General features: G+C 43.1%; 2 protein-coding genes across 9 annotated transcripts in view; one reads left to right on the plus strand and one right to left on the minus strand.

The window, feature by feature from the left end:
* The window catches only part of LOC118285790 (SLIT and NTRK-like protein 3), a 21,887-nt gene extending 21,276 nt beyond the window's left edge, over nt 1-611 (minus strand). For 3 of the 8 annotated variants that reach the window (XM_047337681.1, XM_047337683.1, XM_047337679.1), the window contains exon 1: nt 480-611. The gene's annotated coding sequence lies outside the window, so the exon portion shown is untranslated. Of the gene's footprint in view, nt 1-366 lie in introns of all 8 variants that reach the window. The other 5 variants (XM_047337675.1, XM_047337676.1, XM_047337677.1 and 2 more) reach the window with 3 other exon arrangements.
* On the plus strand, nt 578-20,996 carry LOC118285789 (nardilysin). Its single transcript, XM_035609623.2, has 32 exons — nt 578-751; nt 1,394-1,748; nt 2,315-2,558; nt 3,072-3,153; nt 4,364-4,517; nt 5,153-5,226; nt 5,426-5,521; nt 5,727-5,849; nt 6,743-6,800; nt 7,580-7,653; nt 8,131-8,200; nt 9,031-9,108; nt 10,398-10,518; nt 12,174-12,232; nt 12,692-12,746; nt 12,845-12,949; nt 13,219-13,342; nt 13,681-13,767; nt 14,333-14,452; nt 14,606-14,657; nt 14,988-15,138; nt 15,945-16,072; nt 16,296-16,458; nt 16,642-16,673; nt 16,957-17,095; nt 17,199-17,246; nt 17,336-17,388; nt 18,224-18,307; nt 18,557-18,647; nt 19,018-19,134; nt 19,834-19,923; nt 20,033-20,996. The coding sequence occupies exons 2-32, from the start codon at nt 1,549-1,551 to the stop codon at nt 20,249-20,251; spliced, it is 3,291 nt and encodes a 1,096-aa protein (XP_035465516.2). The 5' UTR covers nt 578-751; nt 1,394-1,548; the 3' UTR covers nt 20,252-20,996.
* Nucleotides 20,997-25,722: the final 4,726 nt, after the last annotated feature.

Genomic DNA, 25,722 nt, shown 5'->3' on the forward strand with positions numbered 1-25,722 from the left:
TTTCTTTTTCATCCTTTGAACGCCATTTCAATTCCATGATAACAAGACACACATTGGATTATGAGTCTACAGCAGGAAGGATCCAAATGTTGGACCATTGTCAAAAATCAGGTGTAAAAAAAAAAAAAAAATTCCCAACATCCCTCGCGGCCTGTGTCTGCCACCTAGCGGGGCCTAAACCAATCATCTCAGTCTGCCGCCGTGTACAGGTGCATTAACAGACGTGGGTGGGGGCAATTTTCACGGAGCTCAGTAGCGGCTGTCATGCGCCTGCAGCTGCCAGTAGCAGTTCACATCCACTTTCCACTCTGACCAGCCTAAGGAGGAGATTTAAAAACATAAACGACCCGCTATCATGACATTTACCGGTTATGACAAGCGTCGGGCTGTGGACACTCTCCGGTTAGCAGTCTGTTAGCCATTAGCGTCGCGAGCAGACGGCGGGCAGCTGCTGGTTACATCCAGGTGTCTATATCTACTTGTCACCGCCGGTTTCCACCACTTCCCTGCAGCCTCTCGACCTCTCAGCCTCCTGCTGCTGTTGCTGAGACTGTAAACCACCGCTCCTGAGTGACACAAGCGACCATGTGCTCAGGCAGAAGCCGCGCCCCCCCTTCGTTTCCCGGAGCCAATCAGAGGTCGCGATAAGCGCGGAGGGGATTCCTCTCAGCGAATCACAGCGCGTCTTGCTGCGGGGACACTCGCTCTCGCACACGCTGAGGAGGCCCTTCTGCTGGGAGCGGGGAGGAAGGTATGGGTGTTGTACTTGTACTTCTACTACAACTACTACTACTACACAAACCAAAAATGTATTTAGCTCCGCTTCGGTTTTAGCTTTAGCTAGCACGTCTACAGTACCCGAGTTAGCGAAATGCTAATTTTAAAGGATACTTGTAATATGTTGGGATAACATTCTACTTCTAGCCGGTAGCTGCCATTATTGTTTACTATTGTGTGTGTAAAGGGAACCGGTGTCGTTTCCTCCGACGTCTTTGTTTCTATTGTGTGTGTGTGTGTGTGTGTGTGTGTGTGTGTGTGTGTGTGTGTGTGTGTGTGTGTGTGTGTGTGTGTGTGTGTACTGTGCCTGAGTATGAGGGGTTCAGGATTTGGTCGGGGTCGTGTTTTAGCTGACAACCAGCTGAATAGGGCGAAACCACCAGACAGCCCCTGTGAATAGCTGTATTGTGGCCGCTGGCTGGTGTGTGTGTGTGTGTGTGTGTGTGTGTGTGTGTGTGTGTGTGTGTGTGTGTGTGTGTGTGTGTGTGTGTGTGTGTGCGCGACAGCTCAGGCCTCTGTGCCATACAGAGAGTTGCCCCCCCTTCTCTCTCCCCACTGGGTTTCTGGTCTTTCTTTCATTTTCTCCATCCTCGTCTGTCTGTCTGCCCCTCGCCAGGGAGGCTGTACATCATCGCTCTGTTCAGGCTGACACGGTGCGTCGCCGTGCTGAAGAGTAAATTACCGCTGACAGCGAGCTGTCCCGTTGTTTACGGTCGCGCCTTGCCGCCGTCAGCACGCATTGCCAAAGCCTCGTCATCTGGTCTGCCGAGGATGCCGCAGGCGAACAAGTCCAGGAACGCCGCCCCGGCGTCTGACTCCTCAGGCTCGGCCCAAGCCGGAGCCACCGCCGCCGAAGATCCAGAGCCGGTGTCCCGGGAGGTGAGCCAGGCTGTGGATGGAGGAGGAGGAGGAGAGGACAATGTTGGAGACAGCGACATCATCAAGTCCCCCAGTGACCCCAAACAGTACAGGTAGATATTGCACAAGAATAATATCCACTAAAAGTTTAATGCTACATGTTTTTTTTATTTTAAATTATGCATCATTTTATTGTCTTGTTACAGGAGTCATGTCCTCCTATTTAATTTCTAGCTCTCCATCATGTTATTAATATCCCCTCACGTGCAACAATATCCACCAGAGGATACTATTTTCTGTGTTTGTGAAAGTGAAAGTGCAGAGAAGGAAAAAAAAAAAAGACCCAGATCCACTAACCCAGATCCCAAAATGATCCAGGGCCTCTCTTTTCCAGCTGAATCAGTGCAGCGTTATTGAAGTTTGATGATGACGATTTCACGCTATAAGCACACACCAGAGCCTCGGGCCTCCGTGGGGCATACACAGAAACATTTTCTGTGAGAAAACAAAGCAAGAGAGAGTCTCGCAGGGCGTAAGAGGCAGTCGGGGGGGGAAAAAGAGACGTTTGATTTAACAGCCCGTTGAAAGTAAGAACAATGAAAGCTGTAAAACATGGTGGTGCAATACTGTTTCTCAAAGCTCCCTGTGCTGTTTTCACCTTTGACTTTTCTCCATTCAGGTACATTGTGTTGGAGAACGGACTGCGTGCTCTGCTCATTTCAGACTACAATGGACCGGCAGCGTCCGAAGATGAGGACTCGGAGGGAGAAGATGAAGGTGAAGGAGAAGACGACGACGAGGAGGAGGATGAATCTGGAGACGAAACAGAAGACGAGTCTGAGGAAGACGACGACGATGACAAGGGCAGTGACGAAGATGACGACAATGAGGGGAAAAAGAAGAAAGGAAATGCAGAGAAACAGGTAAACGTTTGAGAGCAGAATATATGAGACGCCCCCTTATAAGGAGGTATCCCCCGAAAGTTAACATACAGAACCTTAGTCTCAAATGTTCCACATATTGACTATGGAGGCCATGTGAAGTGATAACTATTTCTGCAGATTTTGCATGTCATTCAATACAACAGTGTGGGTCATTTGTGTGATTTCTAATACAGTAGTTGTTTAGACGACAGCGGCTGATAATAGATATCAGGCTCTAGCTACAAATGCAATGCATGTTGTTATCAATAGATTTGTTGGCTTTGGTGTTTTTATGGGCCTTGTGGAATATCTCCAGGCTCTTCTCATCACTAGACACAGACATGACTAGATTTCCTGTGTGTGTGTGTGTGTGTGTGTGTGTGTGTGTGTGTGTGTGTGTGTGTGTGTGTGTGTGTGTGTGTGTGTGTGTGTGTGTGTGTGTGTGTGTGTGTGTGTGTGTGTGTGTGTGTGTGTGTGTGTGTGTGTGTGTGTGTGTGTGTGTGTGTGTTTCAGTCTGCAGCTGCGCTGTGTGTTGGAGTGGGCAGCTTCAGTGACCCCGGTGACCTCCCCGGCCTTGCCCACTTTCTCGAACACAGTAAGTAATTAACCAGAGAGATTTTGGTTGTTTCTTTTGAAAAAGTATTTCTCATCCTTTGTTCAATTAAAGTGTTTATTCATCCTCAGATCCACTGTCAGTAGTCAATGTACTGTGTTGTTTAATGTACAACCAATGTAAATAATTGCTGTTATTCAGTGTGCTCACTTAGCCTCCTTTGTCTACTCATTCGTCACTCAATAATGTCTGACATTACCTAAAATACCCTTCTCCTCGCACCAGATTAACCCCACTTTGGAGCCGGGGGGCAAAAATTTGCGTTCAGGCTCCTTTTGACCCACTTTTCTCTTCTGCTCCCTTTGCATCTGACCAATCACCTCCAAAGACCCATGTAGTTCACACTGAAGTCTACACAACCAGCGGCACCTGCAGAGCATTTGTTATACTTGAGTTTTGCTCTTGGATTTTATGAATATGCTCCTTGTAATCACAATAATTACCTGAAAAAGTTTGACTCTGGCTCCCTGTATGATAGAAGGCCCTGGGATGATTGGCCACAAGGTCCTCAACATTTCAGTTAATGTTGGGCCTTGGTGGTGTATGTTTCAAAGATTTGGAGTGCAAACAAAAAGAATTATTGTCTATCAACCAAATGACACACACTGGGGCTTTCAGGGCCCCTGAGAGGTCTTACTTTGCCTGACTGATACTCCAACCTCCCTTCCCCTGACACAGAAGAGGCAGGAAATCTGTGTGTTTAGTGTTTGCAAAATGGTACAAGATTGTTTTTCCTTTCGATTAATGGCAAAACATGTCCCTGTGAGTTCTGAATTGCAGTCCACTCGCTGCTGCTGTCAGCGGAGATGTTGTTATATTTGTTTCCCTTCCTGATGTGACAGTTGAAAATTGTTCCGTCTGTAAGGAAACCCTTGTTAATTCTCACCCTCTGTCATTAAAACTGCTTCCAAATGTTCACAGCAGTATTTAGAGCTGTGTGAAGAGCTATATCTGGAATAAAAAAGACAAAAAACAACAGCTATGAAGTTCTGTCGTGGCTCACATAGAAATACAACACAAAAAGGTGTTTGACCAGCTGTCGACATAAATAAGAGAATCGCAATTTCAACGCACGTTACAAAGTTGGATTCTTCTCTTAAATTCCTAATACAGTAGTTTTGATTTACTGTATAGTCTCCTCACCTCTCCTCCTCTTGCTCCCACCACCTACTGTTTTTCTGCTGTGTCCCAGTGGTGTTCATGGGCAGCGAGAAGTACCCCTCAGAAAACGGCTTTGATGCTTTCCTCAAGAAGCACGGAGGGAGTGACAATGCCTCCACCGACTGCGAGAGGACCATCTTCCAGTTTGACATCCAGAGGAAAAGCTTCAAAGAGGCTCTCGACAGGTGAGGAAACATCAGAAGTGTCTTTTCTTTTTGGAGCAGCTTCTCTTAAGAAGTGGACTTCTAGAGAAACATCAGGTGATTTACAGATAAACGCAAAACACACTAATACATCTATTTTCTCCTTTATTCCCTAGTACAAAATAAACTATAAAGTGAAAACATTTACGACACGTTAAAACTGTTATTTTATACCATGCTCAAGATGATTGCTCTTTGGTCACCCTGTGGCACTTAAGCCACACCGGGGGATTGTTACACCCTTTTCTGGGTCTTACATGTCTGACTCACAGGTCAAATACAGTATATAAGATGGGGAGAAGCCACGATAAGCCTAAAAATAATCAGGAAAATCTTTAAATCATCTCTTTAACATGCTGGGAGCCAGTGTAAAGAGGTTAAAACAGGTCCACATGTCCATGTAACAGTGGTACAGCAGCTGCAATTCATGCCCAGGTCACAGACTACGGTGTAACACTGGTTTATGACGCGCACCAACAGATTGGGACAAACACTACATGTTCAATCAGTCACATCTGCTGTTGTCTGAGGTTTTGATTGGCTCGACCTGTGTCCTGTCCCAGTGGCTGGTATGTAGCCCCCTGATTATGGCGTCTCTGTCCTGTCCCCCCCTTTAGGTGGGCTCAGTTCTTCATCTGCCCCTTGATGATCCGAGACGCCATCGACAGGGAGGTGGAGGCCGTTGACAGCGGTGAGCCTCTGCATGTTTGTTTTTTTGCATTCCCTTTCTGTACCGAGAGGTTAGATTTCAGCTTTTGTGCTTGGGAGTTAAACTTTTCATCATCTTCATTGCCGTGTCCTCCTTACGCAGCTCTGTAGCACACCATCGATCGCCGCGGTTCGCCGTCGTCTTGAGTTTTTTTCTCCCCGTCTCTCCTTCTGTCTGTCAGAGTACCAGCTGGCTAAGCCTTCGGACTCCCACAGGAAGGAGATGCTGTTTGGCAGTCTGGCCAAACCTGGACACCCTATGGGCAAGTTCTGCTGGGGTGAGTTGGCAGACACAACCACTGGGACACATAAGAACACCCTTCTTAGGTTATGTTCAGCAATAATAAACAGAAACAGGAGAACCAAGACCGACGCTGAGTTTCCTTTCTTGCTCATATCCATACATTTGTAAAAAAAAAAAAAAAAAATTCTACTGTGTTTTATAGTTCTTCTGAATTGATTGCTCACTTGTGACAACACTAGGGAATGCCCAGACGCTGAAGCAGGAGCCAAAGAAGAAGAAGATCAATGTCTATAAGCGGCTGCGTGCCTTCTGGAAGAAACACTACTCTGCCCACTACATGACTCTGGCTGTGCAGTCAAAAGGTTTGGAAAATCTGCCCCGTTCACTATTATGTCATTAACACGTCAATTAGTAGATTGAAAGAAACTTAACAGATTTTTATTAATTTTACACACCAAATGAAATGATTAAATGAACAAGCAATCTGAAGATTAATCAGCAATCAACCCAACCATTAGTCTCAACTCTAATAAGGATTCAGTTTAGCCGACTGTGGATAATCTTTCCTGAATCAACTCAAATTGATTTATTTCTCGAAACAACAGTGCACAAAATATCTAACATGGTTTATTTTTGTCACAGAAAATATCACAGGGATAATTAACTACTTCATTAAAGTTAAATAATAGTGTTGACATTTGCGCTGAAAAATCTGCCTCATGTTCCACGAAAGTCTGATTCTCTCACATAAAAAAAGGATCAAACAGTGAGAAGTGATGCAAGTGATGACTGAGTGCTTTAAAACAACAATAGTATACAACCAACATGTCATTGGGAAATTGACAAGGTATTCGAACACAAATGAATGAAATTAAGTTTAGAATAATTCTTAAAACTTGAGAATTTTTTTCTGACCTCTGGTGGTTCAACTTGTCACCTTGCCTCAGTGACGCCCAGGTATAGGTACAACAGCGCTCGCTTCTGACCACACCCATCAGTGTCTTTTTGGGTTTTTTTATGTGGCAAGCGATAAATCATTTGGGCTCTAGAATAAGGCGGAGATCTACAGGGTAAAGAAGTCAATATCTGGATTAGGCCTTTTAAGGACAAAATGCAGTCAAAGCTTGAGGGCAACACCACAGTTGCCCTCTACAAACCCTCTGCATTGCACCGAATTCTCCCCCAGGGTCTTCGACCGCCACAATTATTAAGGCACACTTGAACTTTACTTTACCCTCCTTCACTTGTCCTTTAGAGAAGCTGGACACTCTGGAGGAGTGGGTGAGAGAGATCTTCAGCAAGGTGCCTAACAAGTGAGTATAGAGGAAGAGACTCTCAGACACCGCGATGAGGTGCCAGTGTGATAATAGATTGAGTCTGAATATCCTTTTGAGACTTTGCTCGAATGTAAATGTCAAGCCTGCCTCTGATTCCCTCTTGGCTCCCTTTTACCACTCTCCATTCTCAGATGTTGGCTTCTTTTTCTTTTTTTTTTCCAATGTACACCTGAAAAGGCAAATTTTCACATAACGTTGAGCTGAATTAATCTTTTCTCACAGATCTCCACTTCTGTTTTCTTAATAAGTCACTGCAGGAGGTTTTCTTTTAATAGAAAGAATTAACATGCATATTACTGTTAATTTGAAACCACATAACCCCCAGTTTTAAGGCTTTCCTTACTGTTAAAGGATTTCATGCTGCTGTGTGGGTTAATGAAATGTCTCCCATCTATGAGCTTATAAAACCTTCTCAGGTGACTTTAGCTCCTTTTCAAATGAACTAAATAAATTTTCACCAAGCTCAAAACTTATGAAAAGTTTACATTGTGAAGTTTCGTCGGGGAGAAACAAGAAACATCCTCAAGCTTGTTTTGGAAACATTTGCTGTCATCTAATAAGTCATAAGAATATCAGTCCAATTACAGTATAACAAACATTTCTCTGTTGTTTTCCTAAAATGTTAGAAATTAGATGGTTACAAAAGCATTATTTGGGTTTAAGACACCTTTAGTGACGTGCGCTGACGTGCTGACATTGTTAAATTGAAATTAGGGCATTTGTTTCCTCTTATAATTCTGCCTTTGTGTCTTCAGTGGTCTGCCCAAGCCAGATTTCTCTGATATGCCAGATCCCTTTGAGACACCAGCCTTCAACAAGCTCTACAGAGGTACCGATCCATCTCATTGTTTTTGTCTGAGCACATCTGCTGTTCTCTGTTTCTCAGTAGCTGTGATTCCCAACCTTTAAATAAAAGATAGTAGATAGTAAAACGGATAAGAAATGTTTCTGCCTCGCAAAATGAGGTTGTTATTTTTAAGGCTTTCTTCTAATCTTTGATTTTCATTATCAATTTCTGGAGCATTTTGCTTTTTCGGGCCTCTAAAAGTTTTCTGTGAGGGAAAAGTTACTCTGTGGTGAAGCTGCTGTCAGATAAGATGCTGCAAAGTGGCATAGCTTTGTTTTAATGGATCACGAGTCTTAAGAGGTCCGGAACCAAGTGCTGGAGCAGAAATACTCGGATCAACAACAACATTAAAAACGGGAAACTGGCTTTAATGTTGTGTCTCCGATCAGTGTATAATCGAGCAGCTTGTTATCTTTTTTATCATGTTTTGTTTCCTTTACCGTGTTTGTGTGTGTGCAGTCGTTCCTGTGAGGAAAGTTCATGCTTTGAATATCACCTGGGCTCTTCCTCCTCAGGAAAAACACTACAGGTGAGGTACATAGAGTAGACATGCTAAAATAATCCGACCTGTTCTATCATTGCATGATGCTGAAAGTGTAATCAATTAATTTTCTATCTTCCAGATGTTGTAATACCCCTTTCTGTGCTCTTCCTACCTGTGCTTAAATAAGTCTTCAGCTTGTTCATAAAGCTGCAGCTAGAATCTTGACACAAGTGCTCTTCCCTATTTACCAGTGCAGATTCAGCTTCTTTGAACTCCACACCACCTTATACTTATCTGAGCTTATATCAAAATTTACACCGGCACACACTCTTCGCTGTCTTGACGCCCTTAATATTGTTATTTGTTTTAATTTTTAGTATTTATTATAGACTAACTGGGAGCCCGAATTATATGGATGCTTGGGGGCCGATGCAGATATGAAAAATGATAATAAATGTAATTGAAGCTTGATACTTAAAACATAAAAAGTTTAATAAATATCTATAAATCAAAAGAAGATACAAATACAACCGATATGATCTGACCAATTTATCTGTGAAAGGCTTATATTGGACGATTTTTATTAGCCAACCATTAAATTGGTCGGGATGTAATTCAAACATCCTTTTAACATTGATGTTTTTAATTTGGTTGTTGTTTTTTTCTTATGTCTTTTGTCCCATATGAATTGCATCAAATGTGTTTGTTTCTGTTTTTTCCATGTCCCTGTCTCATTTCTGTAGAGTAGTGGCTTTTCATATAAACATAGAATTACAAGAGGCAATAGATCCCCTGCTCTGGCCTGATTGTAGGGGGATTGCATCGATGTGTTTTTATTTCTCCTTTTCATCTTGTCTCCCTCCTCCTCTTTTCAGAGTGAAACCTCTACACTACATCTCTTGGCTGATTGGCCATGAAGGCACAGGAAGCATCCTCTCAGTGCTAAGGAGAAAGTGAGTGTTGTTGCCTCTGTCTGTTTTTTGTTGTTGTTTGTTTTTTAGTTATTTCAGATTCGAGGGCTCTCCAGAATGCAGTTAAAGGTCTTCAGTTTGCTGGGTATACATGAGCTTTTTCATGCTCCCGAGTGTTGGAGCCCAGTCTTCAAACTACACTCTTTGCTGCCCCACTTGATGATTCGATTCATACATTCTCATCCCAGCATGGATGTGGTTGTGCGAGACCGTTTCAGCCTCTTGTTGTTAAGTGGCAAAGCGATTCACCAAAACTCTCTGTAGTCCCACAACACAGCGACGCCGTGCAATAGTCCCTTTAACCATCAGCACCCCTCGGAGCGCCTGATAGAATATTCCTCTTTACTGTTTGTGCTGCTTTCAATTGTTGATGAGTGAAAGCAGTGAAAGTTGAGTGTACTCGTGTCTCAAGTCCCGGTCGCAACAAGCTGCTGAGGCGGGGATTGGTTGTTTATTATCGGGTTCAGACAAACAAAGCATCAAGGGACGAGAGGCTGGTTTGAAACCAGGGCACTAATGTGACCCTCACTGAAAGAGCGGACTGGTCTGTCTTTACGTCATAACATAACACACACACACACACACACACACACACACACACACACACACACACACACACACACACACACACACACACACACACACACACACACACACACACACACACACACACACACACACACACACACACACTGAGATGCCGCTCAGCTGTATTAACCTCTAAAAAAGCCATACTAGTATTTTTTGTGCAGATTTAAGTGCATTTACTGCAAACCAGATCAATAAAACAGTTTTCGCGACATCACTGCAGGTCTTTTTCCAAAAGTACCACATAGTTATTTTTTCCCCAACACTGGGGTCTGTTTATTTCAGCGCAGATAAAAACCTTCACAGATTTAAAACGTTCTTGGTGTGATCAATCACATATTTTCTTCTTGTCTGGTCATGCAGTGCAGAGTATATTATTCTTCTTTTCTTCAAATTAGCTTTTACAAGTGCACCTTCACACAACTGGAACAGATAAAAGCAAACATGATGTTCACTTGAAGAATTATCAAAGTTTCGAGTTTCTGTACGTTGTTTTTCTCATGTGTAAAAGAATGAAACGCAACCCGCAAGGCAGGACAAACGCATAACAGAATGTCACATGTAATTGCTTCTTTCATGCAGTACAGAAGTACAATTTCTAAAAAAAAAAAATGTTTTCCCAGTGTATCATTTCAAGCACTGCTGTTTTAAAACCCAGCGTCAATTGACTGCTGTGTGTGTAGGTGTTGGGCGCTGGCTTTGTTCGGAGGAAACAGTGAAACCGGCTTTGACCAAAACACCACCTACTCCATCTTCTCCATCTCCATCACCCTCACTGACGAAGGTTTCCAAAACTTCTACCAGGTGAAGAAAACTCTATCTTACATTTGTCTGTTTATTCTTATTCTACCTAAGCCTGAGCAGATGGGGGGAAAAACAAGCACTTTCATCTCAAGTTCATGATCATGAATATTATTTGTTGTCAGATGATATGGAAATGTGTGCTTTTGTTGTTTCTGGAAGTCAAATCTACTCTGCATGAATGCAGCCATCTTACTTTCATTAATACCACAGATCATTTCAGGCAAACAATCTGTGTTATCAGTTTCTATGACAACTCTTGTTTTAAACAGAGAGGCAGGTAGTGATGATTCAACTGGCCCCGGTGTTATCTAATCTCTAAGTAGTTAATGGAACAATGTTTCATTCAACAAAGTTGCATCGATGACTGCTCTATAAATACTGCATCCGCCTTGAGGATGTTGTTTACTGTGATGAAGAGCACTTTATCCTCCGCGCCCCAATTCAGAGAGGACGAACCTGGAGTCGCTTGGTTCGGAGTGCGTCTGTGTTTGTGAATCTTAGAACAGAAGTGCAAATGGAGTCAAGTGTAGCCCTCGAGTTGTGACAAGTAAGTGTTGCGCTTGTAGTGTTTTGTTAGCTGGAGATTTTCGGCATATGTGAGGCTCACTTGGTAACAGTGTGAGGTTTAACAGATGAATCAGTAGAGCTCGACCGACATGGATATATTTTGGGGAAAGCTGCTACTGGGGAGTTACATTTTTTGGGGGATTTTATATATATATATATATATATATATATATAAACCACTACAGTGCACTGTGTTTGTGTTAAGGACAGCTAACAATCGTGGCAGTTCATATTAGCTATAATGCTATCGTGATTAACTGAGTCAAAATTGTTCTTGTTTTTACATATAAGTAACTATTTTTCAATACGCAAAAATACCGTAAATATAAAAAGATGACACCCGGAGAGAGAAGTGGAGAACAGACTTGACACATGACGGGACAACTAACCTTTCTGGAGACTCCTCTGGTTGCCTGGAAAAAAAGAAAAGGCAAAGATTCCAAAATGTCAAACTATTCCTTTTTTCTAAGGGTTTAGATAGATAGATAGATAGATAAATACTTTATTCATCCCAAGCTGGGGAATTCTGGAAATTTTGCAGTTCAATAGTCCTAACATGTTAAAATACACCAAGAAAAACATGGGCTAAAAATGAAGTGTCATAGGTTTGCTATTGTTGAATAATAACGTGAGGGAATGTTCTTTTTTTTAAACTGCTATGATTAAAAACACCATTTTCTAAACTCTTACAAACAATAATCCTCTTGTCCACAGAATATAATTATTACTCTTATGGCAGAGGTGACATTTTCATTCACATGTTTGAATCTCTTAAGAGGGGGCAAATTAATTCACACATTACTTCCTATTTAGTATTTAAATGTCATCACCTTTTTTTCCCCAGAATTATCCAGCTTGTTTTTAATGGCTGTAATCATAAAACTGTGGTCAACGTCAGTGGCAGCCTCTGTCATGCAGAGCCCCTCATCAGCCCCATCATTAAGGGTGACAATGATTTTACAGTCATTTTACCAACAAACTAATTAATTTCCTTGATTCATTGTATGCACCAATTTATGTATATATTTTATATTTTTATCCTATTTTCACTGTTATTTCATCTAATTCTCGTCTGTGGTCTTTTACAGGTGACCCACCTGGTGTTCCAGTACCTGAAGATGCTGCAGACGCTTGGACCGCAGCAAAGGCACTGTCTCTCTTTTTCTCACACACAGATCTGTCTTTGCACTGTTATGAGGACACATTATGCATTCCCTAGCCCCTTACCCTAACCTTAACCATCACAACTAAATGCTTAACCCTAACCTGAACCTAATTCCAACCCTAACCATAAAACCAAGTCTTAACCCTCAAACATGTCCTCACAATGTCATAATGTCCTCACAATGGTTTTGAACCAAAATTGTCCCCCCACATTTCAAGACATATAAGTCCCTTATGAGGTCAGAGGAAGTAAACACTGTATTTTATTACATATAAATGAGGTCAATGTGATTGTTTGGCTGTTTGGAACATCTATATATTCATGCCTTTAAAAAAAATAAAAAAAAATCTTATAGTTATGTTTCCTAAACATAACTAGATTTTGGTCGTCAATGAATATGGATTAATTCTTTCTGCTTATCTGTACGTTCATGCATTTTAGAATATACGAAGAGATCCAGAATATTGAAGCAAACGAGTTTCACTATCAGGAGCAGGTAAGAATCCAAACATACAAATGCGCCTCTGTGCTAGATGTTAGATTTGTGGTTGCTATTCTGCTAATGACCACTGACACTGATCTCTGTTTTATCAGATTGATCCCATAGAGTATGTGGAGGACATTTGTGAGAACATGCAGCTGTTCCCCAAAGAAGATTTCCTAACAGGAGATCAGCTCATGTTTGAGTACAACCCAGAAGTAAGTCATTCAGAAGTGCGCTGAGTGAACCAATTTCAGGGCTTTTGTTCTTTAGCCGGCACCTTTTTTATCCTAGAAATGTATTTGCTGGAGTTGTCGGTGCCGTTTTTGAATCAGAAGTCTGAGACTAATTGTGTCTTTGCATATTTTCTGCGATGACATTAACTCCTTTTCAGCTTTCAGCTTCTTATTATTATCATCAAGGACAGCTAGAAATTGTTGTCCTCTCGTCCTTTGCTGAAATGTTTTTTGCCTCCCTCTGTTTGTAGGTGATCAGTGCAGCCCTGTCCATCCTCGCCCCTGAGAAAGCCAACCTGATGCTGTTGTCACCAGAACATGAGGGCCAGTGTCCCCTGCGGGAGAAGTGGTTTGGCACACAATACAGCGTGGAGGGTGTGTTTTTGTGTTTCTCTTGTGCGTTTATTTGCTTGTTTACTGTCAGTGCAACTGCTCCGTCTTCTCCGTGTAGGGATTCAGTGAATACATTGTCTCTTTCCCCCCCTCTCCTGTGTGGTGATATTCAGCCTGATATGAGCCTGAAGCAGAAATGCCAGCATTTATCTCTCTTTTCTCAATGCAAACAATAGTGTTGGGATACCATTTAAATAATAAAAAAACAATATTTAAATTTTGTCGCAGTAAAGTTTTGAGGTCCCCCAACTCAAAACGTGAATCTAAATTGCAAAAACTGTATTTGTTGTGTTGCTTATAGACACTTTGCTTTCTCACAGACATCCAGCAGGAGTGGATGGAGCGGTGGACAGATCACCTGGAGCTGAACGGTGACCTCCACCTGCCCGCTGAAAACAAGTTCATCGGTGGGTGAATATACTTCTTTGTGCAGCAAAAAGAAAAGTTGGTTTCTTTCTTGTCCAAAAATGCCACACGTATCTTTTTGAAAAGTTTCCAAAAAACGATGATCATTCACAAGATGAGGTTGGGCAGTTTTTACTAGGCACTAGAGTAGAAGTTTACATTTTCCAACTTTATTTCACCATCGAGCTGAGTAACAGAAAAAATTATACAACAGTATATTAATATATTGTAGTATAGTATATTAATTGATTAGGAGCGTATCTTAAGCAAAGGTCAAGATTTTTTACTCTAACAGGGCAAACAAGTCAGTTCTGGTGCAATTCTGACCAAACTTTACGCATTTTGGAATTCTGACAAAATGTGGAGAGGTGACGTGTCTTCATTTATCAGCCCAAGGGTTTCTGAATCATTTATTGAAGGGCTCCAGCATTGTCCTCGGCATTGAGTTGTTGGATGTTTATTCCCATACTGGACACATTGAATTGAATTGTTGAATCTCACACATTATTTATGAGATTTTACCGAGTGGAATAATGGTGATTTTTTGTCTATGTGCATTCTGTACAGCCACTGACTTCAGCCTGAAGCCTTCTGACTGCCCAGACACAGAGCTCCCTGTCCGGATAGCCGACAGCGACAGGGGCTGCCTCTGGTACAAGAAGGACAACAAATTCAAAATCCCAAAAGGTGAAGTGGGTGTGTGTGCGTGTATGAGTGACTGAGGGAGTGTGTGTATTTTCTACTGTGTTCTGCATCATTTAGCTTGCAAGATGTTTTCATAAAGACATTTAATATCATTAGAGAGGTGTTGATACGTGTTTGTCCTCTCATCTGCTGCAGCCTACATCAGATTCCACTTAATCTCTCCTGTAATCCAGCAATCTGCTAAGAAGTAAGTTCAGGCTCAGATTTAATCTTGTGAAAATAATATTTGTTTTTAATTTTTGCGCTGTAGCACTCATCAATATCTTCCAACCCCTCAATCTTTTTTGTTCCCTCTCTCCATCTGTCTTTAATTGCATCTCATTGTTTTTTCATCACTTCAATCTTACTTTTTAACTTTTTTCATTCTCTCCCCCCTCGTTCCCCCAAACTCTTCAATGTCACCCCCTTCACCTACTTCAAATTTCACTCCTTTCGTTTTTCCTCATCATTTTTCTCCTCCCATGTTTTCCCTCTCTCTGACCTCACCCCTGTCTGTCCTCCGTTTTCTTCGTTTCAGTGTGGTCTTGTTTGACATGCTGGTCAACATCCTGGGACACAACCTGGCGGGGCCGGCCTACGAGGCAGAAGTGGCCCAGCTGGAGTATAAACTGGTGGCCGGTGAACACGGCCTGGTCATAAAGGTCAAAGGATTTAACCACAAACTGTCTGTGAGTGAACGTATCAGGGACAAAATCAGATATAGAAATGATTTCATGAATTAAACTGATTGGTAAAGCAATTTACATTGTAACCATGAAATAAATATACTTTTTGATAGTAGCACATACAAGACAACGCAGTGCTCGTTGTATAAAACAATGTTAAATGCCCTGTAAGGTATAGACTTGTTCCTGTAATTGTTGCCTTTGTGTATCTTTATTATTTTTGATATAGCGGCTAAGATAACCACTTTCCGATAAGGTTTAATTAACAAAGAGTTTAGGAGAAGGAAATAATATTTTAATCAACTGTCATAAATCATTAAATTAAGTTTTATATATCATAACAAGAGAGTGCATACCTCCGCCAAGGCTGAGCAATCCCCCACCCATATGCTGTTTCACCCAAAACTTACATTCCTATCTCCATCTGACCTACATTTGCAAATGTTGTATATTTGTGAAGATTTGACTGAAACTGTCAGGTTTTGCCCTCACCATTACCTGTTACCATGGCGGAGACCCTATCTGATTCAAAAAATTAAAAAATTCATGCAAATCCATCCATATCTTTTTGAGTAATCCTGCTAGTAAAACAAACAATATCTGTATTACTATTGTGACACATTAAGTTGTTTTTCATAATCTGAGATTGATTATGGATTAAACAGAAAGAAAAACCTAACCTATCACAAAATACTTTTTTCGCCTATTTTCCTTTAACTTCCTCAGTTTACCGTAATGCACCTTCAGTCACATGATTATTCTGTTAATGATGGCCTGTCTGTCTGTCTGTCTGTCATCTCTCTGTGCAGCTGCTGTTCCACCTGATCATTGACCACCTCGCTGCCTTCTCTGCCTCCCCCGACGTCTTCAGCATGTTCTCGGAGCAGCTCAAAAAAACCTACTTCAACATCCTCATCAAACCTGACAAACTTGGCAAGTGAGTAGTCTTATCTCCTGACTTTGTCTTTTTTTTTCCCATCTGACGATTCCATTTTACTTTCTGATTCATCACCAGGTCTATGATGCCTTCTAGTGGTGATATGTGACAACCTCAAAAAGAAATCCACTTTCCATCCCCCCCTCTCTCTCTCTCTCTCTCTCTCTCTCTCTCTCTCTCTCTCTTGCTCCTCCCCCCCCTCCCCTCTCTCCGTCTTTCTCAGGGACGTTCGGCTGTTGATCTTGGAGCACTCTCGCTGGTCCATGGTCGAGAAGTGTCAGGCTCTGACGGCCGGTCTGACCAGCGACGAGCTGATGGAGTTCAGCCGGAGCTTCAGGACCGAGCTGTACGTCGAGGGACTGGTGCAGGGCAACTTCAGCCGAGCTGTAAGTGGACAGCATTTGGATACACACAAGTAGATTGATTAACAATAAAAAAATATAGCTCTCGCATCAACTGATTCTGAGTTTACTTGACTATGTTCTCATGTTTTGCTGATTCCCTCTCATTACTCCCTCTATCCCTTATCTGGACTTGTTCATTATCATTTAATTGTGTTTCCTCCGCAGGAGTCGGAGCAGTTCCTGCAGTATGTCACAGAGTAAGTCAACTCTTATCCTGAATGCACTCTCTAATGACAACACTTATACTATACAAGACAAAAAAATCTGTTTGCTGCCTTGCACTGTAATTTGCATTAGCTTTGGTTGTTCAAGCCCTTCACCCTCTTCACCTATACTTTTTTTTCCCGTTTCAAACTTTCTCCACTACTTTCTTTATTCCTCTCCTACATGCATCCTCACCTATTTCTTTCTCTCCTCCCTTTCCTTCGTCCTCCCGTTCCTCTCCTTTTCTTCGTCCTCCTCTCTCTCCTCCCGTGGCAGTAAGTTGCAGTTTGCAAAGTTGCCAGCTGAGGTGCCCGTGATGTTCAGGGTGGTGGAGCTTCCCCCGAAGCATCACATCTGTAAAGTAAAATCGCTCAATAAGGGAGACGCCAACTCCGAGGTCACAGTTTACTACCAGGTACACGCACCTGCACACATCTGCAGAGCATCACACCTACTACATTTTAGCATCCTTTTGTTTTGATGCTCACTATTTTACTCTCCCTCTACTGTTTATCTAGTCTGGCCTCAAGGCCTTAAGAGAGCACACACTGATGGAGCTGTTGGTGGTGAGTGATTCACTCCCTTCTCTTCATTCACTCTGAGTCTATCAGGTAATCCCTCCATCTCTGACTGACTTGTTGTTGTTGTTTTTCAGATGCACATGGAGGAACCCTGCTTTGATTTCCTCAGGACCAAAGAGACTCTGGGGTCAGTTTCTCTAGTTATGTTTCCAAATTTCAAATTCTAACCCCACCTGCAATCTGAGAATCTCCACTTTTCTGGTGAAGGGGCTTGACCTCTCCTACACATTTTGAAATCGGATGACCAATGGGATATATCGGGAGGAGGGTCTAAAAGAAATCCAGGCGTTTTAGACAGAGGGTGAAAAGAGGAGCTGCAGAATTGGGCAGTATAAGGACATTGATACCTTTTCTGAACTTTAGATTACGTAAACTTTTTCAACTGGTAACCCAAATTAAAAGTGTGAACCTGTATATGAGAATATTATATCACCTTTAATATTTTGAATAAATTCAAGACAAGGATGCATAATTAATGTAGTACGAGATAGTACATTTTGGCACATCATGCCATTCCATTATTCCTTATCAATATGCCAGCCCTTCCACCCTCTTTTATCACTACGGTTATTTTGTGAAATTGAAGATGTGGCTGGGAAAAGTAACTTCTGTCTCTGCCTCTACGTGTCTGTCTTTATTGTGAATTTTTATTATGCTTTCCAAAAGAACAAAGCTGTTGATCTATTTTTTTTTATTGTGCATATCGTGCACCTTACTGCTCCAGTTACATTAATATAATGCTTTTCACATTTATCCAGACTTTAGACTGCATATTCATCTAACTGCCATTTGATTATATTCCAACCCTAGGCTTTCTAGACGGGTTTTATTATAGTGCCATGTGGAGAAATCAGGACAGTTGGGAAATACAATGCAATTTATTTTGATCTGCGTCGGTTTTATCCGCTTGTCGACATTGCTCATCCTTGCTGCCTCCCCCCCCCCCCCATCTCCTGCTGCAGCTACCATGTGTACCCCACCTGCAGAAACACCTCGGGGGTTCTGGGTTTCTCTGTCACCGTGGAAACACAGGCCACCAAGTTCAAGTGAGTCTGCAACACAATCTTAACCTTTTATTTGCCCCAAAAACAAGACACAATTTATCTCAACCACCTGCCTAAAACCAAGGTGTAATCTGTCTCACTGTTCACCCAAACCCAAGCTACAATTTATCTGTGTGACCGTGGAAAGAGAAGCGAGAGGAACTGATGAACGAATAAAGGAATCAAACACCCCAGGCCTATAATATATCTCTTTTTCCCCTCATGAACTTTCTTTTTTTTTCTCTCTCTCAGTACCGAGCTGGTGGAGTTAAAAATTGAAGAGTTCTTGGCTTCATTCGGGGACACGCTGAATGCTCTGACTGAGGAGGCCTTTAAGACTCAGGTCTTTGTCTGTGTGTGTGTATATTATTTTGTGGGTGGGTGGGTGTGTGTGTGTGTGGGCTTCCCGTGGTTAATGAATAATTTGTAAAATGATTCGTATCCAAAAAGTTTTAGAAATGTCAGAAGTTCTGAAGTTCTTTTACTTTGGTGGATTGATAACACATTTTCTAACGTGTAGAAACCCTCTGTACTGTGTGTGTGTGTGTGTGTGTGTGTGTGTGTGTGTGTGTGTGTGTGTGTGTGTGTGTGTGTGTGTGTGTGTGTGTGTGTGTGTGTGTGTGTGTGTGTGTGTGTGTGTGTGTGTGTGTGTGTGTGTGTGTGTGTGTGTGTGTGTGTGTGTGTGTGTGTGTGTGTGTGTGTGTGTGGTACAGGTGACCGCTTTAGTGAAGCTGAAGGAGTGTGAGGACACACACCTCGGGGAGGAGGTGGACAGGAACTGGGCCGAGGTGGTTACACAGCAGTATGTGTATGACAGGCTCAACAGAGAGGTGAGGACAACAAAAACATAAACACACACACACCCTTTGTATCCTTGGTAAACCTTAATCTGTGGTAAACCTTCATCTTTGCCACAGACCTTAACATCGTTAAAATTACCAACTTTTAGACATTGAAGTATGTGGTGATATTAGAATATCACTCGACCTCTAAAACACTTGGTGCACTATTAGTTGGCCATCTGTGCCTTATCCTTGGCAGTTTTCCCACCATCTTTGTCACATATATTCAACTTTTCTTTTGAATGTGAAACACACAAAACAAACCTGAACCCTTGTTCTGTTCATTTCTCATTTCTGGATGCCATCTCCCTGGCAACAGCTCGTGCCAAATTTTACACCTAATATTAGACCTGTAAGAGGCAGAAGGACACGAAAACAAAACTGACAGACCTACAGCCATGACACTTCATCTTTTTAAAGACTTATCCAATCTCTTTTTTTTTTTTTTTTTTTCAAGTTTCTGACCATGTGTCCAATAATCACTCTCCTTTGAGCTTTGGCTCAGTCGCCACCAGCTCCAGGGGGAATTATCTGGCTCTTTCTTGCCAGGTTGTGTGACAGTTAGTTTATGAGCTGGTTAAATTGACAGGTGGAATTGAACCAAACGCGGCACGAGCTGCACGTGATTGTCCCTTGTTCTTCAGCCCAACCCAGTGCTCTTCTCACCATCAGTGTTTCCGTGTTTAGATCGAGGCTCTGAAGCAGATGACCAGGGCTGAGCTTGTCTCTTGGTTCCAAGAGCACAGAGGACAGAGCAGCCGCAAACTCAGTGTGCACGTAAGAAATGTGTTAGTGATGTGTTAGTGATGGAAAAATAGAGGTATTTTGCATTTTTCTCTACTGTAGTGCATTTAGCAATACTCTAAATGTAACCCTGTCCCCCAAGGTGGTGGGATTCGGTGCTGAGGAGAACGATGAGGTTGGTAAAAAGGGAGAAGGAGAGGAAAGCAAAGAGGAGGATTTAAGTGGCTCGACCTACGGTGAGGTGTCTAAGCTCACTTTCATTCCGGCCTCACCCAAGATGGCGGGCGCCGTTGCCATCATGGACATTCCTGCGTTCACCGATGGCCTGCCCCTCTTCCCCTACCACAAGATACTCGAATAAACTACGACTGACGAAGGGCCTGAGCTTATCCTCTTACTGAGCCATGTTTGGGGACAGTGCCACATTAGAGATGCAGACACTTAATGTGTGGAGGATGTTTGAAACGGCTTCGGCTCAGCTCGTCTCTTGACCTGGATTCTGTAACTTGGGCCCGGCTGTAGATTTTACTTACACTGTGTATGTGCGTGTGCGTGCGTGCGTGCGTGCGTGCGTGCGTGCGTGTGTGCGTGCGTGCGTGCGTGCGTGCGCGTGTGTGCGCACAACCAAGAGCCTGGAAGTGATAATAGACTTTTCTTTTAGCTAAGTGATAATCTATTCTGTTTGCTCACACTCAATTATTTTATAACCTCACACACCGGGAGTGCGGGAGCGCTCCATTTCATTCTCTATCCCACACGGACTGAAAAAATGTTCGATTCACATTCTCATTTCTTCGGTTCTCTGCGCTCTGCTGATATCACAATACTGACGGAAACCTAGACTGAGTTTAATATCATTTTAAAAAACACAAATCAAATGTGAAAACTTCCAAAATGCTGAGTTCTTTGAACTGCAGATATGTGTTTGAGTGATTGTGTGCTGGATTTCATGCTCTGCCGTGCACTACTGTTATTAGCTGACCTGGAGTGTTCCGTGGAATGAAACTGTGCAAAGAAAAAGATCAATGATGATGAACTGAGCCTACAGAAAATATGTATTGATGAAGTTGTCTTTACAATAGAAGTAAAATATCAAACTAGTGAAACATTATGACTATCATTGAGTTTATTTTGGATTTTTTTTTCTCTATCAGCTCACACTAAAGCAAAATGTATTTACATTTACAAAATACCGTGACATTTTCTATATTTTTCTCTTCTGTAAATACCAACTGAACTGACACCCCTGTTAAACAACACAAACGCCACCGACGACTCGAGCATTGCCAGAACCTGACAAACGGCGAGGCCTGTTACAAGTCACAAGCGTTTGCATGCAGATGACACCATATGGCGTCAGCTGTTTTAATTTATGCAGCTTTAATGTATTTTAAAATTGTACATAACTCAGACTCTCTACCGTCTCCCTTAAGGAAAAGGCTGTTGCAGCCGGCGATACTGTGTGGGCTCATGGCTGGTGACACACTGTACCACTGAATGTAATTAAAAGCTGATCCAGAGCGCAGCTCAGCGGAGCGTGTTGACAGAACCGACTAATATGCCCACAGGAAGGTGTCGGCAGGTCTGCAGTAGCCTCACACACGCTACTGCGTGGCGATAATGTACAATGGACGGCCGACCAGCTTGTCCACATTAAACGCTCAAGCTCTGCGTGTCCTGCAGCTTCACTGTTTGTGCCCGCTCCAACAGGGATTTTCTCCCATTCAACGATAAGAGCGTTAGTGATGTTGTCCTGATGTGCGATAAGGCGAGATATTGAATGAGGTTCAGTTTGAAGTTCTGCAGGACGGTTAAATGCTGTCCGAGGGCAACTGCAGAGTTGGGGAATGATTCCCTCTACTGTGGGTTCATCACTACAAGCATTTTAATGTCCACTCTTAAGGAGACATATTATGCTCATATTCAGGTTCATCATGAATAAGGTACATTAAAGTATGTTGTTATTGGGAGTCTACATACCTAAAGCAGTAATCTGCTGCAGGATGTCAAACCTGGAAAATACATTGGTGTGTACTGGAGGGAAGTACAGCAGTATAGTGGAGAACTGGAAAAAGAAAAAGAAACGAGAAGTAAAAGTGTACCTGTGGGAAAGATTGGTGATGTTTTATCACTCTTTTAACGATCCAATGTGGAATTCACTCGACAGGTTCTGGGTTGTATGGCAGCAGCAACGCGCAAGCACTGCACAGTCCCACGGATCCGGTCTCGGGGATGACAAACGGATCTAATTAGCTCTCACTTTATTTTGTGATATGAGCTGTGCCTACCTGGTTGATCAGCCGCCGTAATCTCTTCCACGGGGGAATACAGGATATTAAGCATCGGGCCGATTGTCCTGCATTACATCAAACCTGGAGATACCGCGGCTTTGATTGACAAAGCTGATCCTGTGAAAATGAACTATACCAGCAATGAATGAAGGCACTCTTTAGCCTTGGCTCCGCTTATATACAAATTCTGAGCTGTGTGTGTACGAGACTCCATCCTTACAGAAGAAAACGCCCTCCGTTCTTTGAAGGTTGAAGAAATTGAAAATGTGTTTTCACACTTCAAACCCCCACGACGGTTAAGAGATGTCTTTATGTGGTGAGCGCCGAGGCCACAGACGACATTCGACTTTATTTAGGTGTTTATGAAAACACTTTTAAGACTATTTGGCCTTTGGAAGATTGGAGACCATAAAGGGCTCTTTACGCTACCAGACACCAGTTGGGTTTTCCTTCTAAAATGTTTTCTCCCATGGTAGAAAGCAGGTGCATTATAAAAGAGGGTTTATTGAGAAATAAATCAGTTTGACTCTTTTTTTTTTTTTTTTTTTACTAGTATTACAAGATTTGCCAAAGCTATATACTCCTTGTCATCGTCTCTTGTAGAACAGCACTGACCAATTTCGCCTGTCACTGGCAGTCAAAGATTTCATGGTTCATGTTGAGCTTGTGGTTTAAGACATTTTTTATTTTTATACCCGTCTCCTTTCAGAAAAAGGTTCAATTTCAGGTTCCTTGTAAAGACGTCTCCTTTGGAATAATTTGTTATTACAGGTGACGTTGTATTGAATTATACTGAATTCAGGGGCGGCCTAAGAAACACGATACCAGACCACATAGAAACGATTCTTTTGCAGAAATTTTAAGTGCAAACTCACCACCACCAACCCACGGCTCATCATTCACACGTGCACAGACGTTCTAGTCTCCAACCGAACCTCTAAAATATTGAATAACTTTGGCAGAAACCTAGTGGCATGGGGTTAGGTCCGCTCCGACCGTGGTCTCATTGCAGCCTGCTGTGCAGAGCCGAACATAGAATTTAGGGGGGTTCTCACAAAATGCTAAATAAACCTATCATCCCCTTATCTCCAAATGCTACAGAAGAGAGGATACACTTCCCAGCAACTTATGTAGAAAAACAAACCATAAAACTGGGGAAAACAATGTAGATAAAAAAAATTTAAAAAAGATATACATTTTTTTTGCTGCAATCTGTGCTTTTTGAGTAAAAATGAGAATTGCCTTTGCCCCCGTCGTCTTCCCGCGCGACAGAGAGCCGCGGCGTCTCGGCACGTCTTTGGATCAGGAAAGTCATAATTCAGCCTCAGGGACGTGTAACTGTGTCACAAGTGGTATTGCCAGTCAATGAACTCAGCCCGACGCTGTCAACAGTAACTGGTGGTCCTGCTAAGAAAGGCTTTGTGACTGTGTCCCAGGGAGCCGCGCTCACGCTGCGTTCAACTGTCGGAAGCCATTTCTGTCTCGTTCGCCTCTCGCTCCCAGCCCCCTAGACCGAGCACATACGCAAAAGAGGGAGTGAATCACAAATGCATGCAGACAAGCTTGCCCATGAATCAGAGAAGATTAGATTTGTTCAGTACGCGCACGCGCACACGCACGCACACGTGCGCGCGCGCGCTTTCGACTTCACCCTTTGAAAACCTTCCACTGTGTCATTCCTGTTGTCATTCTAATTTCATCTGAGGAACCCTGCCAAGCCAATAATGAACTCAAGTCATGAGGCAGGGGCCATGCTGTGTGTGTGTGTGTGTGTGTGTGTGTGTGTGTGTGTGTGTGTGTGTGTGTGTGTGTGTGTGTGTGTGTGTGTGTGTGTGTGTGTGTGTGTGTGTGTGTGTGTGTGTGTGTGTGTGTGTGTGTGTGTGTGTGTGTGTGTGTGTGTGTGTGTGTGTGTGTGTGTGTGTGTGTGTGTGTGTGTGTGTGTGTGTGTGTGTGTGTGTGTGTGTGTGCGTGCGTGCGTGCGTGCGTGCGTGCGTGCGTGCGTGCGTGCGTGCGTGCGTGCGTGCGTGCGTGCGTGCGTGCGTGCGTGCGTGCGTGCGTGCGTGCACACTCTTTGTGAGAGTCAAAGAGAAAATGAGGGATGAGGTAAATGGAGGAAAAGACTGCGTTATGGAGGCTGCATGGCCAGATTTCCGCATGTTGTCTGTGCGTGCGTGTGTTTCTGTGAGCCGTGTATAACATTGTGCTGGTTTTTAAATTAATCAGTGCAGTGGGTTGTATCTCCTAAGCCGCTATAATGTGTCGGCTCCTCTATTTGATTTGAGCAGTAATCTCCAAACTCCCCACTGGCCTGCCTTCATCAGCCCTGTATACTGCGGAGCTACAGTAGCTCGACCCAGCCACAGAGGCAGAGGAAGGCCAAAAGGGATGAGCCATTTTTTCCTGGATAAAGATTAGAGTTAAACAAGTGTATCCAGGCGGAAATCGGCTCATTATGCGGGCATTACAGTCAAGATGGACCCTCGCTGCGGCATCAGTTAGAGACGGTTGGCTTCGGCTGCTCTGGGGAATTAGAAAAGATGAAGATATAGTGTAGCTGAGATTTACCAGTAATGCTCTAGTTTCATGTACAGTATCTGAGGTGACGGGATGGCCTCCCTCGTGTGTGCCCTGGTTCTCATGGTGAACTTCAGCACCACGGACAGCAGCTTGCAGTCCCCCAATCTGTTTTTTTTTATTCAGGACTTTTGCTGCGTCTGTCCTGTTTGACTCCTTTTTGACAGGTCAGGGACCCCTGAGTTAAAGAGCCACAGACAGTCTTTCCAGGGTTTCCTGTCTTATGATGCGTTCACACCAGACGCAAAGCGAAATTTTCCCACAGTGAGATCACATGATTTCAGGAAGTTAAAGCCCCAGTGTGTTTTTTTGTGCTTTTCTGGCGGCATCTGGCGGTAAAGTTGCAAACCGCAACCAACTGAGCACCCAGCAGGGGACACGTTATGGTGCTGCACCGCTAATTCCATCACCAGGTTCCGGCAGCGCTGGAAATTCGACGCGAATGCGACGTATTCTGGACCGTTTTTTTGTGCAACCGTATGATCACCTGCAACAACCGCTTTTAATGCTTCCCATTATACCTCGGAATTCGGACCCCCGGAAGTCGGGGTGGGGATTTTTTTCCCACCTCCTAAGTTGCAGCACAACCAGCGAAGCAAACATGGCGACTTCCACGGAGGTCGGGTCCCTTACTGTGGCTATATTTAACAGACATCGGTTTTCTTTGTTGCAGGTGATCATACATATATGAGCACATAGTTGTGGAGAATATATTCAATTTCTGTGAATACGTTCTTTTGAATATTACACACTGTAGCTTGAAATAGAATGAATTAGTCAGTTGGAATCTTGAGACTACAACGACCACGCTGCCTATAAAGACATTCAGGGACACATATTCAAATGCCTCTATACCTTAGCACATGTACTCTCTATGGTGGAAGTAACAAAGCACTTGTTGCTGTTCTGCGGAGCCGGCGCGGGTTTTCGCTTTGTGGTAATCATGTACATCGCAGCGGTGGAGCTG

Source organism: Scophthalmus maximus, chromosome 15, assembly GCF_022379125.1.
Source record: "Scophthalmus maximus strain ysfricsl-2021 chromosome 15, ASM2237912v1, whole genome shotgun sequence".
NCBI classification, from domain to species: Eukaryota; Metazoa; Chordata; class Actinopteri; order Pleuronectiformes; family Scophthalmidae; genus Scophthalmus; species Scophthalmus maximus.